We start from the raw sequence: 20,917 nt of genomic DNA, 5'->3' as shown, positions 1-20,917 counted from the left end.
TATCTAAAATTAAATTTCATACTTTTTTGATGCCATAAAAGTTTAATACTTTTCATCAAAATTTCTATCAACTGTTGTATTTTTATTTTTTTCTTTGAAGAGAACCTTATTCATGATTATTAAAAAAAGTTTGCTTTCATTTAATTCAAAGCGACTTGTCCATCAATTATACTTTTGGCAAAATGTATTATTAGCTACTTAATTATAATTTTATTTTTAAAATAATTATTTAATTTAATCACTAAAATTTTAATAAATATTTTTTATCACTCAATCATTAATTTTTAATGATAAAATAACGTAATAATATAATTGTCACACCAATTATTAGATACGACATGATATTATTATATTATTTTTTATGCTACATGACATTATTGATGTCATATTATAAATTTAAAAAAAATTTGATAATATGATAATAATACACAATATTTGCTAACTAACATTATAATACTATGTCAGCATATCATTAAGAACTAACAATTAAGTAAAAAGAAAATATTTATTCAAATTTTAATAATTAAATTAAAAATTTTAATAGTTTAATGCTTATTTCAAAGATACGATTATAAATGAGTGATCGATATCATAATTTATCCTAAAACTTTCGAAGGCCTAGTTGTCCAACCAACAACATTGAACTCCCAACCTCTCACATTAAATTTCCATATCTAGTTCGTTTTTTGTTTTTTTTTTTTTTTTTTTAATTCCTGATTCCATTCACTCTTCCCCTTTACCTCTCTCCAAAAATGTCAAACTACACACTGGAGTCATGCACAGTTGAAACTCCTGATGGAGTCCACCTGAGAACAAGAGTATTCAAACCAAAGGAAGAGATCAAAGACAACACGGTAATAGTTCTTGTCCATCCATACTCAATCTTGGGTGGTTGTCAGGCCCTTTTGAAGGGGATTGCTTCTGGGTTAGCTGACAGAGGCTACAGGGCAGTTACTTTTGACATGAGAGGAGTTGGAAGGTCAACTGGAAGAGCTTCTCTTACAGGTTTTGCTGAAGTCAAGGATGTTATTGATGTCTGCAATTGGGTTTCCCAAAATCTTACTTCTGACAAGATCTTGTTGGTGGGTTCTTCTGCAGGTATAATACAATTATTATCTTAGCCATTTTATTTTTTTGGAAATACTTGATTTTGATATGGAGAATTATTATTGGGTTTTTGGGTAATGATTGCATTTTTTCTGTTTAGATTTAGATCCGTTAAATAGGTATTAGGTTATTATGTACTTAATTTACTTAAAAAGGGAAGAAAAAAATAAAGTTAACTTCTTTCTAACATTGAAGGAAGGGAAAGTTGAGGCAGATGTAAGTCCAACTGATTCGTCAAGTGCTAATCATGTAATTGAATAAGAAGGGTATTTTTTATTTTAGGCTTATCAATTATTTCAGTTTTCTTTGTTAATATACATTAAGAGTTGCTTGTGATTTTTTGTTAGTAATGTGCAGGTGAGCAGAGTAAATGTTTTAGAAAATGATTTTTTGGGAACTTTGATCTTTTCCTCAATTTTTGAAAAAGCATACCTCTCTAAAAGTTGTTCCCATCACTATAAAAAATATGGATGAAACTTATTTGAAGGTTTGTTATGATGACAAAGTTATTCTTAACTTGAAATTAGATGTTATTCTTAACATACAGCCTATTGGTCGCCACAGCTTGCTACTGAGAAAGGAGGTTTTAAATTTATTCTCTTCCCTGATTTTACTGTAGATTAAAAAACAATCTGCAATGATCAGAGGCTTTATCACTCAAATACATTGTACTACGAAGAGTCAGCACTAGCTTTATAAGTAAAGCTGGGAAGGGGGGGGGGGGGGACTGAATTTTTATTTTTGGCTGAGCCTAAGGCAATTTGGTGAGCTCTGTTTGCTATATGCTTCACTTTTTTGTAAAGGTAAAGAGTTGCCTAAGTTCTTCCTTTGGGCTAGATCTAAGCCAAATTGACTAGTTTTGTTTCCCTGCTATGCCCTGCTTTACATGTAAAGGTGAGGAGTTGCCTGGATTCTTATTACAGGCCAAGGCCAAGGCAAATTAGTCAGTTTTGTTTCCCTTCTATGCTTCAAGTTAAAAATTTACTTATTTATTGTATAAGTTTGCCCCTTTTTCCTTGAGTGGTGAATGAACTATTTGATATGCAATTTTTCTTCAATAAAGATTAGGTCTTGGTGTCTTTTGAGGTTGCTGCAGTACTTTTGCTTACTGCTGGTGTAATTACGTACTGAAAAGTATTGTTCTTAGTTATCTACTGTTTATGTTAGAGACAATTTCATTACTGACGGCGGGGAAGAGTTTTAGGTGATAGATTCAGTTAGTTTTTGAAAAGCAAATTTGTTGTAGAATCATTCTGATAATTATGCCATTAGGTTTTCAAAGCTCATGCCTTTATATATTAAAAAGGAGTCATTTTGAGGTATCACATGCTCATATAATTTTATTAGTTTTGTGCATGGATTGGGTGGTGTATCCTGCTAAATCACTCAGCTACAATGTGGTAGAGACCCATAAAACTGATGTGCTGAAAATAAATAGGTTTTTTTTTTTGCATTGAGTTTGTGTCGCTTGACTGTTCATAGATAAATGGGTGGTTTTTGCAGGTCAATATTCATTTTTCATTCTTCTTGTAAAGTTTATAGTTGTGAAATAGCTTTAGTGTTGGTTACTGATTTGTTGAGCAGGGTCGAAAAATGAATACATGAGACTTTAAAATGTGTGTTTGTGCGTGTGTGTGGAGCAGAAGAAATGACTTGACTGCTGTAAACTTGTTGTATATGTTCAACATTGGGTTTTACAAGAGGGACTAATCAAGATGTTCTGAACAGGCTGCTTGTCAGTGGCCATGTTCAACTGAATTTGCTGATGGATTCCTATTTCTTCTCTATCATTCCTGAGCCATGTGACTTGCATTTGATTGATATTTTTATTCGGCATGTAAAACCATCATTAATTATTGCATTACAACATCTTATGTCAATTGATAGGATATATACACCAGACCAGCATTGCAATTTGCAATGTGATATTGCCCCAGTTAGCATAGTTCTTGGACTTCAAAAGTACATAAATAATTGCAGTAAACTTAACCTCATGCCTTATTACAGGGGCACCAATTGCAGGTTCTGCAGTTGATCAAGTTAAGCAAGTTGTAGGCTATGTAAGTCTGGGGTACCCTTTTGGCATGATGGCCTCAATCCTTTTTGGACGACACCACAAAGCCATCCTGCAATCCTCAAAACCGAAACTCTTTGTCATGGGAACTCGAGATGGATTTACGAGCGTGAAACAGCTCAAGAACAAGCTAAATTCTGCAGCCGGTCACAATGAAACACATTTAATTGAAGGAGTTAGCCATTTTGAAATGGAAGGTCCTGCTTATGATGCCCGGATGGTGAATCTTATCCTTGAATTTATTGCCTCATTTTAGGACATGAATCCAGTGCTGCGATGGAATTTTTGTGATGTTTGTTTCCTTAGGCTCTGTTATTGATATGCTGATTTTTATATATTTGTGTAATTTGCAGGAAATTAGACCTTTGGTTTCCATGCTACCTGGTCAAACTGAAAACATGTTTCCCACTGAACTTGGCTGCATCCAAATGAATGATAAAGAAAAAGAGGATAAAGCAAACAAAATGAATATAAATTTTTACATGGTCAGTGATATTCACTAGTATTTAAAAAATTTATACAAGCATTTTCCTATTATACAGTTAAATTAAAGTTACAATAAGACTGAATCCGATAAGCCTGCTAGCCAAAAAGATTATGAACCATTAGCCTAGCTGGTAGAAAGTCAAGGATAAAAAAAAAAAAACAAAAAAGATACGAGGGCACTTCTGGCAGACACCACTGCTATTACTACTGGATATACAAAGCTGGCTACAATCTCATGTCATTTATTGCCGTCGGACCCCTCAATCATTCTAACTTCACCCATCTCATCGTAATGCCGTTTTCTCCATGCCCTTTCTTGATCCATTGATTGTCCTTGTGAGAATGGATGCGCTCCATCTGCTTTGAACCCAAACAAATAAATAAAAACAACAAATGGTATTCTTTCTTTCAATAATAAAGCTATAAAATCTCTTAACTGCTTTGAGCCATTTACCACCCTCCACCCCCACCCCTCTCAAGTTCAGGCAATGAAAACTCCGCTACATGAGAGGTCAAATAAGCTTAAACATATCAACAAGTTGTCTTTTCATTTTGGAAGTATGTTTTCATCTTTCTGTTATTGAAGTTGCAGGAACAGCAGTTATTGACAAGTTAAATAATGAGGCAGGCTTAAGAAATAAGCTATGCTATACATTTTGTATTCTTGCCGGTTTGAAATTTATATCATTGCATTCATTCTTATGAGAATGGTAATGGGGATGAAAACAATAATTAATAGGAAATTTGTACAGCTTTGCCACAGGTAAACTGAACATCAAAAAGCTACGAATTAGATTATACAACAGAAGATGGTGCATCCTTATTTTACCTATTTTATAACATTATTATATGTAATTAGTGATTACCACTTTCACCATCAGATGCATCTTCAAGCCTCGCAATTGCATCAACCAGGGCTTGTTCATGCTCCTGCAATGACAAATATCCATCATAATTGCTGCAATAGCTGATATAGAACAATGCAAGAAAATCATTAGAAGACAATACTTACTTTCAGCACTTTCTTTGCTTTCTCAATTTCTATGGGATCAGGATTTTTTGCACCAAAAACTTTTTCCACCTGTTCAAAATTTCCACAATTAGGAATAAGTACACACCACATTTGTCAACTGCAGTCTACTAGATGATCATCCAGTAGCAATTATACCTCCTTAATTAGAGTATCTGTATGAAGTATCTCAATATCACCCAAAACCTTTTTCCCAACACCATTTTGTGTCAAAGGAAAATCTTTTTTGGCCTGACCTTTTAAACTCCCCCTACCTCTTCCTGCTCCAGCAACCCCACCACCACGAGCCATGGACTTCTTAATCCCACGGCCTGGTCCAGGGCGGCCACCTCTGCGGGATATTCCAGGATCATCACCTTCCCATCTAATATCTTCAGGAGATATCTACCATTATATATATAACAAATCAGTGGGTGGCAAGCAAGTATAATCCAAAGGACTTATTCTAATGTTGTAATGAATGATCGAAAAGTAGTGGATAAATAGAATCCCATTCCTAGTTTCTTACTGCTCTTATGAACATTGAGAAATAAAAGGCATAAACAGATGGTAAAAGATGTCCTAGAAGTAACAATAACAACGAGACATGTTACAATTGAAAAAATTACCAGTTCAGCATGCAATAATACAAGGTTCGCACAAAGTTACATATAATGTAAAGTAAGCATAGAAACAACAGTTCCAAAACGTGGACCCTATCCTTGGAATATAATGCACAACCCTTAATAAGTTTGAGTGAGAATGACAATAGAGGGGCCAAATTGTCAAGATATGCAGACATGAAATGTGAATTTAGTTATAGTTGGATCAACAACTTGGAAATATATTAGTGAATCATATGATCCCTATTTGTATTAGTAGATATACCAAAATACATGCAAGAGTAAGTCAGGGACCTTATAAAATTTATCATAAACTGCTTGCAAATTCATGAAAATCACATTGATAATTGGTTAAGCTTGACAATATATTGTAACTCTATGAGATATTAGCCATATCTCTGAAAAAATATGGTTCACGACGCAAGGATAGACACGCACATAAATTCTGCAATGTCTAATGAATGGCATAAAAGTTCTCGAGAAACATATGCTACAAGCATAGAAGTTGATTTTGTTAAAAATGGTATGTAACATACTAACGGAAGGTAAATCAGGTCATACAGAACAATAATCATTGTATGAAATAGCATTAAAATGCGACAATTTTACCTCTTTGAGATTGACCCATTCCCAGGTTTCATCAGCTGTATTAATATCATAAACCAAAGCATGCCGCCCCTATCAATATGGAAACATAGGATTACAAAGAGCTCCATCAATTAACAGCTTACTGTATAATCAACTGCAAAATATACCTCAACTGGGTTATAGTCTGTTATAACAGCCTCATAGAAATGGTTGTCTTCAGGCCACCTTGTCCAAACTTTCCTTCCGATTAGTGGATCATATTGTGCTGCTTCAGCAGGTTCATTTGTAGCAAAGGCCCCAGAAGAAGTACGATTAGGAGCCTGGGGCCTTCCAGGAAGACTTGTGGAAGGGTACTGCATTGACTTCATTGAGGATGCAGCAAAACAAAAAACATTATCAGTAAAAGATGAAAGTTGAATAAGCATAGCCCATTCATTAACTTTTCTCATCTCTCCAAACGAACTAACTCACCGATTTTGATTTCTTGCTCTTTGTTCCTGGGGGAGGACCTCGTCTCAAGGCTGATGAAGATGGTTGCATAGATGGATGCAATGCAGGAGATGGTGCACCCATAGATAATGAAGCTACAGACTGTGATGTTTTTTGCTTCTTGCGTGATCCTGATACTGTAGGACTAGGTATAGGCTCATGAACAGGCTGACCGGTGCTGAGCTTTCCAGGCTGGATCCCACTTGCCGTTCTCCATTCCCTAACAGCAATGATTAATCATAGTTCCCATTTAAATGCAGAAATGACAGAAGTCATTAGATATATAACAAAAGTTGCTCAGCAGAGCATGGCATAGTATATAATCAGACCTTATCCTCTGAATAATGTCATCAGCATTAACCCTCAATAGAAGCTCCCTATGTTCCTCATCTGATACTCTCAACTCCTTTCTCAGTTCAGTAATTAAACTTTCCTTCTCCTGAGAGGGAAACAACATTTGGTTTAAATAGCTTTTAAACCTACTTGACATAATCTTTATGGGATAAATTATTGAAAAAAAAATTCTGACAAATACCCAAGTTAAAGCATCTGATTGAGCTTTGAAGGCCCGCAAGACCGAACCGTATGCTTCCTGCTCAATGAGATGGATTTGAGTTTCCATGTCACCATGCATCCTAGGCAATGGAACAGGACCTACAACTGCTGATCTTCCATTCCCAGCAGCAGTGCCACCCCCTCTTTGAAACCTATTCTGATGTGAAGGAGGGAGGTCATCATCTGTTCCTGCAGTTGTTTCAAATCAGAAAGATTCATTATTTGAGTTAAGCTTCTAGGATGTGGCAAGATTTTTGGACGGGTTCATAAGTAATAATATAATTCTTTTACCATTTCTATAACCCTTATTACCAAAAAAAATCTGATTAGATACAGAATCTTTCATAAAGTTACCAGCAGTTATTTCTTCAAACCACCATTAACATACATTACTGAACACTTCCAAATGATGTAGAAATTGAAAACATTGAGAAAGAGTAAAAGGGTGTGAGAAAAAGGGAGCTTCAATCTTTTATGAATACAAGCTACCATTACAATGTATTAGCAAGGTTTCATGACCCCTGAAAATTCACTCAAGATTAACCAAGGAAAGCCACGTGACTTTTGCATCATTTAACCAAGCTAAAGAAACCAAGTCCTCTACATCTCAAAATCATCAAATTTAAAGGGGAAAAAAAGACAAATTGAAACAAAAATTTTAACAACTCACCACTACTATCAGAAAGCCCATAGTCCATGCCAGCTCCTTCAAATTCAATCTTCACAAAACTTTATGAAAACTCTTTGAACCAATAGAAGAACCAGAAGCAAGCTGCTAAGTTGTTGAGAAAGACAATATGCAAATACCTGGAAACAATAAAAATACAATGTAGTCATAAACTTCAGCTAAAATGAGAACCTCAATCAACTAAACTAGCTATAAGCCCATCATTATAATTTTTGTGCTAAAAGAATCGAACAACAATAGATTATCGAAATACACCTTAGTTGAACCCAAGAACCATACAAATATGCCTTTAATATTTTATGGCAATTCTAATTGTAATTTAGTGCTTCAAACTAGCTATGAAATCAGTGAGATCAAAACAATGTGATAGTGTTTTTGGTGATTTACAAGTTAACTTTTGTGATTTAGGTTTTTGGCTTAATGATATTGCCTTAGTTACTGGTCCTAATTATCCATCAAAACACCTATTATGGAGGTACTGGTTTTCCTTGTATAAGCTCGTTTCGATTCAAAAGCAAATGATATTTTGAAAAACCAAAAATTTAACTCTTTTTGAAGAAGAAAATAAATGATTTTTTACTTTTACATAGAACAATTATGTTATAGAATTGGCATTGTACTTTAGTCATTTGTTAATTTTTAGAAAAATTACAATTTTGCTTTTATCATTCACTTTTACTCAATAGCAACTTGCTTTTCATGAAGCAAAAACGAAATAGCCAAAAGAATATATAGAAACATGAATTCAAGCAAATTCCTTGAATCAAAACCCTAATTCCCAAAAGTAAGATCTTAACTAGATAATGCAAAGATACAATTTTTTTTATTGTAAATTAAGCTTACCAATTTTTTAACTAGTCTCCCCGCTTTAAAACCAAACCGAAAAATATATAATCAAAATCAATTTAAATTCAAAGTCATCACAGAGAAACCCTTTATCCACAAGCTCCTAAAATTACACAAAGAAAATCACAGAATCTAACAAGCTCACCTTGCCCGTCTAAAGCCCTACTATCTGAGGATCGAAAGCCAATTATTTCACCTAAAATTCCAAATTTCAAACGAAAATTCACTTCTAATCAGCTTTGAGAGCAATAAAATCCAACGAAACGCTTTCCAAAAACTAACTTCTAAGCAGCCCCAACGATGAACAGGAACGACACTTTCTCCCAAATTTCTTGGAATCCTAAGAAAAAATTGAATCAAATAAGTTCGCAGAAAGTCAAATTTTGAAAAACGAATTCGTGAAGGACAAAATTTATGTTTCAAAATTTCGAATTCTGCTTGCAATTTGAGCAAGATAGGGATTCCGAGGAAATAGGGAGAGAGTTAGAGATGCAAATTAGGGATAAAATTAGGGTTTAGAGAGTGAATTTTTATGTGAAGAGATTTGGTTTGGATTGCGAGAGTGTGTTCGAAAGAAGAGAGAAAGAATGCGGACTTGAAATATGTTTTTATGGCGTTTCTATTATTCAGTTAATAATTCAGTTTGAGTTTCGCTCTGCACGCCCATATCGCAAATCGTTTTGTTTAATAACGATTTTTTTCTGTTCAATAGTAAGACGCTGCGTCGTATGTTTTGCGCTATAGGCTCATGCCGTCTTCGCCGTATTGTTGCGGACTTGCGCATAAAATTAAGAAGTCTTCTTGAACAGTGCTTGCTCTAGGATGAAGTTCGAAACTTTATTCAAATTTTAAAATGGTATAGATAAAAAATTAATTTAAAATTTTAAAATATTTAAATTTTAAATTAAATTTTGGACACAATAATTAAAATTTAAATTTAGTTCCGGCTTGAATAACGTAAATATAATTAAATTATTATAATTTTATAAAATAAAAATTTTTATATTAATATTTTTTTAAAAAAAATTTTATTATATAAATTAAACTTATTGAGTGGATTGGATTTTATTGTTTTAATATGGATCAAATCAATTTTGAGTAAATATATAAATTATTAATTTCAAGTATGGATTTGATGTAATTCATAAACACTTCTACACAAGAATGTTAATTAAAGATCATTTTATCTATAATTTTTTATTATACTATTATAATTAGTTAATTATAAATGGGCAAATTTTATGAAAGGTCACCTAATTTATACCCAAATTTCATTGGGTCAATTAACTTTAATTTGTTTCATCTAGATCACTAAAATTTGTTAAATATACCAAAATTGGTCATATTAATAGATTTCATCTAAATTATGATAGAAAAATGACATGACTACTATATTATCTACCACATCAACTAACTAAATCTATATAATTTCAAAAAAAGTCATTCAACTTTCACCTAATTTTCTAAATAAAATGAATGGTAATGAAGTGGATATTTGCTATTTCTGATATATTGTATCCAAAATGTTTAATATTTATAATATCCGAATCTGTTTAAATATCCGTTTAAGTTTAAAATCACAATCAAAATCTAAATTTGTTTAAATAAACATTATCCATTTAAATATCTGAATCCATTAAAATATTCATTTATTTAAATTTTTTGTCAAAATATAAAATTAATAAGAATTTAGTTTAAAATTTAAGTTCACTGTGAATTAATTATAAATAAAAATTATTTTTAAAGTCCTAAATCTTATACAAGAATAAAATTTTATATATGTAAATGGATAATGGATTCAGATATCTATTACTATCATTAAAACTTAAATGGATTCAAATATTAGATATTCAGAAGATACTATCCGTATCTACTTTGAATCCATCATTGATAGTAAATTTTTATTTGAATCCGTTAATTATCCATTTTTAACTATATGAATCTGACATAAAAGGATCGGATAATGACATATATCCATTTTTTTACTATCCATTACTATCCTTACTAAATAAGTCACTGAATTTTAATTTGTTACTGCAAGGTCACTAAAACTTGTTTTTAGTACCAAATTTGATCATTCTAATAAATTTTATACCAAATAAAAGTTAGATAAATTTTAAAGGGAATGGATTAAGTTACACATAAAAAGTTTTACACTTTTTTTTCTAACCATTCATTTCAATAAATTCTATATCCTCTCATATCCCACAGAAAATCAAAAGAAAAAATTTAAGTAAATCCAGAATAGACAGACTTTTAACTAAATATTTGTTTTTCTAAAATATTACTGATTTTATTAAGTGAAAGAGCATAAATATTTAAATAAATGAAAAAATTCATTACAAATTACCCTAAACCCAAAAATTATGAAAGAATTTCTCATTTAAAAGTGTGAACTCTACTTAATTTTTTAATAAATCATGCCTAATGCTGAATTATGATTGATTAATTATACTATAGTAATTGTACATGATATTCTCTCATGTAATTATATCATATATATTATATTATAACATATAAGGATACCTAATAAAGTTTGTCACGTGATACTTAGATGAACATTTTTTTTTTTACATATGGACAATACCTTTTATACATGATTCAAATTCAAATATCAAAATTTTTAAAAATAAAATCTTACCCAAATTATCTTTGATTAATTTTCTATGATTCTTTCTCCAAAATAAAAAAAAAAATTGAATAAATTGTAATAAAAAATAAAACTAAAAAAATTAATCTTATTTGATTAAGATTTCACCTAGAGATGTTTCTTTTTAAATTTAAATTTCTCAAAGGGATATTTTTATTTTGGTATCTTTTTTATAATCCTTTAGTCTTTAATTTTTTTAATTTTAAAAACATATTTATCACTTATTATATATATTTTTTAAATTCAAAAGATTTTTACCATTAATTTGAAGTTTCAACATCCTAATTATTATCCAACATCTATAAAAAGTATGAGGAGCAAAGCTTTTTATTCAATTTGTAACTTTTTGAAAAGGTATTATTACTTTTATGATTTTGTTTTTATAAAAAATAATATTTATTTTCAATTTTTTTGTTTGACACGCATTTCTTATTTTTTTATTTTCATATTTTTTTAAAAATCTTTAAAATCACATAAATAAAGGTACATAAATACTATGAGCTAATTTATTATTTAATTATATATATTTAAAAAACAATAATATTTTTATATTCTCATTCTTTTCAATATTTAGATAACATTTATAATAAGGAAGGATGAAATATATTTATAATTTAATTAAATTTTTATTCAATTGCTTTGAAGAAAAAAGATTAGCATAGTAACAGACTTTCTAAGTAACCCAATAGTCATATAAGGTTAAAATTTTACTTAATGTTAAATCCTACTTCTTCTCTTTCTTTTTTTATTTTTCATTGTATCATACTTTTTGTCTTATTATTTACTTATTGGTACAAAAATACATATATAATCTAATAGTTATATAAGGTTGAAATTTTAAGTAATGTGTGTAGATACCGAATTTTATCCGAAACATTTTAACATGAACAAAACCCATTTATAGCCCGTAAAAAAACTCCTTAAAGAGCTCATAAAATACATCGATATTTAGGTCTAATAAAAAAAAAGAGACACGTATGATTAATGTCAAATTTTTTTGCATGAAATTTATATGGATGATACTTTTTCACATGGATGCATGAGAAATAAAGAATAAATAAAATGAGTAAATCTCAAAGTCAATCTCGGTCAAAACTTGGTCAAAATGAGTAGAACTAGGGTTGATTTTCAAAATTCAAAACCTAATTGGAATCAATGTGGTTTAAAATGGAATTTGGTTATTTTTAAAATGCTAAATTTTTTTTATTACATTGGGAGAAGTACAAAATTACCAAAATACACTTATAAGGAGATTTTCATCATTTGACCTTCTCGAGCTTGGATTTTCATGAAAATTTTTATATCTTAATTTTCATAATATTTCATGTTTTTTAGTATATTTGAAATCACAACACTACCCTAAAAAGTGTGAAATTACCAAAATACCCCATATAAGGGTATTTTTGTAATTTGATCTTTTCGATCTTGGATTTTTATGAAACTTTTCAAATCTCAATTTTATAATATTTATTGATTTTTGATGTTTTAAAATCCCAAAAATGAGTATGGGAACATTAATTTCTAAGAAAATGGCTTAAATACCGAAAACTTTACACTATGAGGTAAAATGGTCTTTTCGTGTGTTTGGAAGGCATAAAAATCTCTCTTTTACTATAAATAATATGGACCATTGGATCTTTTAATGCTTTTGATCCAATGGCCAAAGGTGTCCCCTTGAAAGGAATAAAAGGACAAATTTTGACCCCTGGATGAAATTTCACCCAAGGGTCCATGTTTATCAAGATCAAGATTTTTTTCTTTGTTAACCATTAAAAGGGGCTATGAGGTTTGGTCAAAGAAAAAGGGAACAGGCTGAAGAGAGCGAGGAGGTTGGAAAAATGTGAAAGGAAAGCCAAGCACGTAAAAAAATAGTGAAGGAGAAACTATTGAAAAGGAAAAAAAAAGATGAAGCTACCAAATAGAAGGAAGGATGAAGAAGTCTGTTGAGTAGCTAGGGGAAAGACTTTGAAAAAGAAAAAGGAGAAGGCTAGTGGAAAAGAAAGGAGAAGAAAAAAAATGTTTGCTTCGTATTATGCGTAGACTGTGTGAGTTTCATCTTTTTATGTTTGTTGATCATTTTTTGCTAATGGGCTGTGTATGGATGTCAAACAGTGCATTTTATTCATGATTGTTATTCTTTTTTTATGGATGTTTTTATCACTTTTTTATTTTTTTTATTCCGCATATGGCTGGCTAAAATATGGTTTCCAATTTTCTATTTCCTGGATATGGGCTATTAAGAAACATGGAATGTCTTATATGTAGTTGATTCATGGGAACCAAAAAAGAAAAAAACCATCTCATATACATGTCATTTGTTTCTTTGGCATGTTGATTGCTTCTTGGGTTCATAGCATCTCTTTTCCTTCATACTTTTGACAAGTTTCATGTCGTTTTCTTCTTGTTTTCCATGAGGATATCCTTTTATGATTCATTGTCTTTACTTTTTGGTTTGGTTTATGGGAAATGTTTTGGTCTCCTTTTATGTTTTCTAATCTAAATAATAATAAAAAAGGTCCATCATGAGGAGAGCTTAAAACTTTCATCTTGCATGGTAAAGAAAACTTTAAAAATTAGACATTATTTCAAGATCCATCACTTATGCTTTTTAGCATAGACTCTATAGGTTAATGAATGTTACAGTAAATTTGTCTTTTACATATTATATATTATGATATTTTTGTGGTTTGAACCTTTATGTTAAATTTAATTCCATGCAATTCATTTTTTTACATTATAAATTATTTTTGGTTTAATTTATTTTCCATGCACACTAGTTTTATAAAAAAAAATAATAATGATATGAATAAAATTTTTTGAAAATAATATTTTAGAGAAATCCATGTAGTTATTCTTTAAAATGTCTAGGTGAAGATATTTTTTAAAAAATACTATCAAAGTAATAGAGTATTTAGGAAAATATAAAAAAGAATTCATTTGTCATTTTTTAAATTTGATGAATGCTTAATAATAATGTATAATGACTTCTTCTAATAATAAATTGATATAATTAAAGTTTTGAAATTAGAACTAAAAAAATATAATTAATTAAGTAAGAAAGAACAAAGTGAATAAAAATTTCTGATGATGGGATTTTAAAGAAATCCAAAAAAAGATTCCTAAGAAATCTTTAGATGAGAAGATTTTTCTAAAATACTGTCAAAGTATCGGGGTATCTAAGGAAATTTTCAATAAAATTTTTTATTTACTTTGTTTCTTCCAAAAGTGTTAGTGATAATTGGAAGATAAGTAAAAATGATTAAAGCATAATTAATATTTTTTATGCATGATTGTTCGCATTGCATAATTTTAAATGAAATAAAATTTTCCAATGATGAGATTTCAAGAAGTCCGAGTAGAGATTCTCAAGAGTTCCCTAGGTGAGAAAAGATTTCTAAAAATTACCAAAGTATTAGAATATTTAAAAGCCTCTTTTCAATATGAAAGATTTTCATTATTTTCCATTTGAGTAATTTTATATGAAAATATACACTTTTGAAATAAACTTGTTTATAAATAATGATATTATTACATGATTTTAAATGAAAATTTCGATGATGGAACTTCAGGAAGTCCGAGTAGTAACTCCTAAAAATCTCCTAGGTGAGAAAAACCTTCTAAAAGTTGCCAAAGTATTGAAATATTTAAAAGTTTCTTTTCAATATGAAAGATTTTCATTTTATAATCAATTTCTTTAACTTGAACAATTTTTCTTAACAAAAAAGAGAATGTTTTTAAGAAATAAATTTATTTATGTATAACTATATTATTACATGATTTTTAATGATTAGAAAAAAAAATAAATCTCAAAGGATGAGATTCTAAAAATATCCGAGTAATGATTTTTTAGAAATTTTTAGGTGAGAAAATTCATCTAAAATGCTGCCAACATATTAGAGCATTAAGATTAATTTTCGATAAAGATTTCTCATTTTTTTAGAAAGGAGTTTTAAAAAAATACCATTTGTTTTCAAAAAATATTACATTTTATGTTTTTCAAAAATTAATATTATAAGTAAATATGAACCACCAAAGATAAGATTTTTGAGAATTTCAAGTAGTGATTTTAAAAAGTTTTTTTAAGTAAGATAGTTCCTTTTAATATTACCAGAGTATTGGAATGTTTTTAGGAATTTTTTAATATAAGGTAGTCTACTAAAAATAAAAATATGTTTTTAAAGAAAATTAAGAAAATTAATTTTTAAATACCAAAATTAAAACCATTTTTGTCGATATTAAAAGATATCACATAATTAATTGGCACCATTTTTAAAAGAGCACTGTAGGAGTGTTAATCCTTCATTACGCATAATCGACTCCCAAACTCAAATTATTTTCACAAACTCAAAATTTATCTTTTTAATAAATTTTAATTAATTTATTAAAAGAGTAAGTTTTAATATGTGACCAATCACATTTAGCCAAAAAAAATTGGTGGCGACTCTTTTATTTGTTTTCAAATTCATCTAGCAGTATTCAAAACTGTTATGACAATGTGAAAACCTAATTGTTTCCTTTTCTTTTCCTATTTTTTTCACAATTATATTTGTTTCCTTAACACTTTTCAAGTGTACAATTGTTTTCTTGAAAATAATTGAAATACTTATGAACTTTGGTTTGAAAAAATAAAATATAAAAAAACAAGTTACAATAAAAAAATAGAAAGACTAAACTTTTAAGGGTTATTTAATTAATTTTATTTTTATTAGGTTAAAAATAGTCAAACAAAAAAATATAAATTAAAAATCACAAAACATGTTTCATATTCACATACTGGCTGAAACAAGCCAATTCACCGAAATTCACCAAAACCAATGAAAAAATCGGTATTATCTGGTATATGTAGACATCTAATTTTGTCGAAACAAAATCTTGACCATTTTTAAAGCTCTTAAAATCCAATCTTATTCAAATCCAACATTGCTTTAATTTTGAGCAATTTTTAAAATAAAAATTTAGACAAACAATTTGATCAAAATATCCAAAGGTCAAACTTAGTCAAGATCGGTCAACAATGGCCAAAATGAATGAAACTCAGGTCAACTTTCAAAATTCACAATCAAATTAGAATTAATGTGGATTGAGATTGAAATTTTTGATTTTAAAGCATTAAAAAGTCTAATTGCACTTTGGGAAATGTAAAATTACCAAAATACCTTTATGGGTATTTTCATAATTTAACATTTTCAAAGTTAGATTTCCATGAAAACTTCTAAATCATAATTGATTTTTTTAATGATTTTTAGTGCATTAAAAACCCAGATCACGCATTAGGAGGTGTGAATTTATAAAAATACCCTTAAAGGTATTTTTTTGTAATTTGACATTCCTAAGGTCAGAATTTAGCAAAAAGCTCTAAATCATGCTTTAATATTATTTGATAATTTTTATGATATTAAAAATCTTGATCGTACCTTGAAAGGTGTAAAATCATCAAAATACCTTTACGGGTAATTTCGTTATTTAACATTTTTAAGATTGATTTTTTGTGAAACTTTTCAGATCATATTTTTATAATATTTGATGATTTTTGGTGCATTCAAAACTATAGCAGTACCTCGAGAGGTGTGAAATTACTAAAATACCTCTAAAAGGTAATTTCGTATTTAACTTTCATGAGGTTGAATTTTCTTAAAAATGTTCATATCTTAATTTCATAATATTTCATGATTTTTTATGCTTTAAAATCTAAAGAATGAACAAAGAAACATTGATTTCTAAAAAAATGGCCTAAAAATAAAAAATTTTGTAATATGTGCAAAATGGTATTTTCCCTTATTTTAATGGCTGCAAAAATCTCACTTTGAATAGTGTGCATTCTAGATCATTGGATCACTTTGAGAATCTTGATCCAATGATGAAAGTCAGCTCCTTAAACCAAAAACAAGGGTGAAATATTAGCCATTGGATGAGATTATGATCTAAAGGCCAAGATTTAATTTTTTAAAGACATTTCCACATTTTTCTTCATGAAAAAGGCCACATTTCTACAGTTGGAATTGGGAGAGTAGCTCATGAAAATAAGAGAGGGAAAGAAAAAAATAAAAAAAAGAAAGAAAAACATGAAAAATAAAAAAAAATTGAAGAAAGCTTAAAGGTATAATTGTTCACTTTTCATTTTACATTTCTGGGATTCTCATCACATTTTTCATAGTTTCTTAATTTTTTTTTCCACATTTCTTTGCTTTCTTGAAAGTTTTCTAGTTTTTTTTTTTTTTAACTCAAAGCTTAAATCAGCTTAATCCAACTAATCAATAGTTGGATTGAAACTAAAGAACAATCAAAAGCAATCATCAATCCACTATTAAAACCAAGTTGAAGGTTTGGCCAAACCTCTTCCACCATGGCTATACCTCTTATTGGCTCTTCCTTGATGTTTGGTTGTTTCAAAATGTTGCTTGTGATGGTTAGATGATGAATTTACTGATGTTTTATATGATTCTTGGTTGGTAAGTAATATATGGTAGTGTTTGGTTCATGTTCTATTGGTTTATGATTTCTTGGCTATTTTTAGTTTACTTTATGTTGATAGAGTTTTTCTTATGATGTTAATGTCCTTACATGATGATTTGAAGAGACAATGAGGCATGCTTGAGTGAAATGAGATGATTGAACATTGGTTGGAGGTGCCATAGGCCATTCGACCATGGTGGATTTCATGTTGGCCGAAAGTTATCCTTCATTTTATGGAAAACTTGGTTTTGATTCTTATGTGTTTGATTGTGAATTTGTCATGATTTTCATGTTTTTATAATGTTAAATCAAATTTTCAATGAATAAAAAGTTGTTTTGGTGGTTGATTTTGGTGTTTTTTTTTTTTTTCTGTTGCTTAGTTGGGTTTTTAAAAAACAAAATGGTGGAACATTCAAACAAATTTCAAAAGATTTCAATGTTTGATCCTTTTTCTTATTTTTTTATAAAAAATTTATTTGTAATTTAGTTTTGTAAATGTCTAGGATTGTAATTAGTTTTTTTCCTTTTCATGTTTTTGTCATGCATTCATATCTTCATTAATAGTATTTTGTAATTTATTTTTGTTACATGCATAATTTTATGAAACCCTAAATACTAAACCCTAAACCCTATATCTCAAACCCAAAACCTTAAACTTTAAATCTTAAACCCTAAATCCTAAACCAACTTCTAAATCTCAAATCCTAAACCACCTTCCAAACCCTAAACCACATTCCAAAATCAAACCAACCCAAAAACCAATCATACATTTACATTTCATTTTATATTATTATATGCATTCATACCTTATCATTCATATCATGCATCAATCATATATTATTTTCATGTATATCATGCATAAGTTTTTCAAAATAAGTTTTCAAAAAAAAAAAATTTTAAATAAGATAATATTTCAATTAAATATAGTCATTAAGATCTAACCTAATTATAAAGGGACTCTCAGTGATTATTATTTATGCTAGGTGTTATCTCAATTTTAGTGGGACAATTTAAAAACTTTTAAATTATAAATATTTTTTAAGCTCTATATGATTATAAGAGAATGAAAGAGATGTTTCGATATTTATGAAGTTTTTATCTTGATGCAAAACAAAAAAAAAGTTTTGTTTTTAAATTTTGATTAGTTTTTGTTTTTTGAAAAAAAAAAAGAAGAAAAAAAGGAATTAATTTTAAACAATAAGAAAAATATTACTGTTTTAATCAAAATTAAAGGATAATATACAATCAATTGGTATTGTTTTTTACGAGTACTATGGGGGTGCTAATTTTTACTCACATGTGACGGACTTTTGGACCTAAACTTTGATTTCATATACTGTGAATTTTTTTTTTTATATAAAACTTTTAAACCTATTTTACAATATTTTTATTAAAATGATAAAAAAATTTTAGTGGCCAGTCACATCTTAAAAGAGATTAATTGTGACTCTTTAATTTGTTTTTACTGAAATATTTTAGCCCATGTTTTTCAAATTTCCCCATTCATCTGTTTTTCAAGTTTTCCAACTTAATCTCAAAACATTGTGACAACTTGGCAACTCTACTGAGAATATATTTTTAGAAAGTTAGGCTAAAGATTGATTGCATGTTATCTTAAATTTTAATTTAATGGTCCTAATTAATATTTAACTTTAATTTCTTGATTTTAATTTTCCTTTTTTTCTAAAAAAATCAAAATAAAAAAATAAAAAATTGAAAAAGATGAAAAAATGTTATGATTTCAATTTTCTTGTTTTCAAAAAGTAAAAATTCAAAAAGAAAGTATTTGTGTTTTACATTTCATGCATATTTTAATTATGTTATTTAATATAAATTGTTGTTATTTATTCTATTCTTAATAATTATTGTAAGGCATTTAGGATAAGGGTATAAGCTTTATGTCCGGGCTCTAACCCTATTTAGAGCGAAGTAAAGTAGCTACGTTCTCATGAGGTGTAAACCTCTGCAATAGCTAATTAAATACTCTTATTCAAATTAAAACCATTTTAGCTAGCAACCTGTGATGGGTGAGGATCGAAGTATCACATTAGTCTATAATGAATGATAATGTGAGGAACATTTTGAGAAACTTTAGATACGTCAATTTCCAACCCAGCATATAATGAGTTTTAAGGAGCCAGTTTTAGGTAGAGCTATGTCCACCTCCTTCATGGTAATTACCTTATATAAGTCATATGAAAGACACTTTCTGTATTAAGATTGAAATTTCGAAAAGAATTCTTTTAAAAAAAATTTTTCTTTTAATATACTGTTTGATTTGCTTGATATTTGTTCAAAATGTGCATTTTCAAGAAATGTTTTTAAAATAAAATTTTTTTTACTATACAACAAAACCAAAAAAAAAAAGAAAAAAATCCTAAAAAAAACAACAAAAATAAAAACAAAATTTAAAACAAAAAATAAAAAAATGGAAGAAAGTTTTTCTTAAATTCTTTGTTTGTTGGCCGAATAAAAACAAACATAAAAAAAGTAATAAAAAAAAACTTTTGAATCCTAGTCATTCTATGTGGAATAAAAAAAATGTGTTCTTAAATTTTTCCTCTTCAAAAAAAAAAAAAAAAAAGAAAAGAAAGAGTCAATGTTGTTTCATTCATTTCATTTGATCTTATTTGCATATGCTGTCATGTTTTTGGCGTTGGAAAAAAACTAAGATAGTACATGCACCCCCTCCCATGCCAATCTTAATAGATAGTACATATACTCCATTTTATTGCATATCTTCATGATAGTGTTAATTTCATTAGGTCGATATAACATATGCATTACATTCACGTAAATAAACTCATGCATATAGTATGTCAGTGCATTTCATATAAGTCTATTGCATCAGTCATAGGTACACATCTAATTACTAATATAGTATGTCATTGCATTTTATGCATGTAGATTCATGAAAAATATGATTTTATAAACATGCATTGCATTTCATATCTCACCACCCCTTACCTTTTTCATTTGATTTTCTGTTAATTTGATAATTTACATTTTTTTAATAATAAAAAAAAATTATATAGAAAAACTATTAGGAATAACAAAAAAAATCCAAAAAAACCACCAATAAAAAAACAGAGGAATAAAAGAGATTGCTTGCAAATTTATCTTTTTGCATTGAATTCTTTAAGTCTCATTGTACTAATTTCTCTAGATTTTTTGTGTTTTCCATTGTTTGTTGTTCATGCATCATTCTTGAAATAAAATATAAAAAATATTCATTCTAGATAATTTGTAAATAGAAAATTTCATGGCATTCCAAGAATTTCAAATATAGTCTTCAGTGAGTAAGTCATTTTGGGAGGTTAAGGATCAATCAGAAAATACGTAGTAAATA

General features: G+C 28.7%; 2 protein-coding genes across 4 annotated transcripts; one reads left to right on the top strand and one right to left on the bottom strand.

Annotated features, from left to right (window-relative positions):
* Positions 1-619: 619 nt before the first annotated feature.
* LOC111284905 (uncharacterized) lies at positions 620-3,664 on the top strand. The gene is made up of 2 exons (XM_022873997.2): positions 620-1,098; positions 3,115-3,664. The coding sequence occupies exons 1-2, from the start codon at positions 753-755 to the stop codon at positions 3,435-3,437; spliced, it is 669 nt and encodes a 222-aa protein (XP_022729732.1). The 5' UTR covers positions 620-752; the 3' UTR covers positions 3,438-3,664.
* On the bottom strand, positions 3,633-9,126 carry LOC111284903 (protein EMSY-LIKE 3-like). Of its 3 annotated transcripts, none has more exons than XM_022873995.2 (11): positions 8,611-9,126; positions 7,602-7,738; positions 6,912-7,120; positions 6,706-6,815; positions 6,359-6,596; positions 6,055-6,249; positions 5,909-5,977; positions 4,836-5,081; positions 4,680-4,748; positions 4,497-4,597; positions 3,633-4,024 (listed from the first exon to the last, which is right to left on the bottom strand). In XM_022873995.2, exons 2-10 carry the CDS (start codon positions 7,627-7,629, stop codon positions 4,523-4,525), a joined length of 1,239 nt encoding a protein of 412 aa, XP_022729730.2. In that variant the 5' UTR covers positions 7,630-7,738; positions 8,611-9,126; the 3' UTR covers positions 3,633-4,024; positions 4,497-4,522. The 3 variants fall into 3 exon arrangements, with proteins under 3 accessions (XP_022729730.2, XP_022729726.2, XP_022729728.2); XM_022873991.2 differs by having other exon boundaries at positions 3,633-4,027; positions 4,534-4,597; XM_022873993.2 differs by having other exon boundaries at positions 4,534-4,597.
* Positions 9,127-20,917: the final 11,791 nt, after the last annotated feature.

Source organism: Durio zibethinus, chromosome 6 (genome assembly GCF_047325235.1).
Source record: "Durio zibethinus cultivar Kanyao isolate XHJ-2024 chromosome 6, ASM4732523v1, whole genome shotgun sequence".
NCBI lineage: Eukaryota > Viridiplantae > Streptophyta > Magnoliopsida > Malvales > Malvaceae > Durio > Durio zibethinus.
Note: the sequence above shows the minus strand (reverse complement) of the source record. Positions and strands in the feature narration are given on the sequence as shown.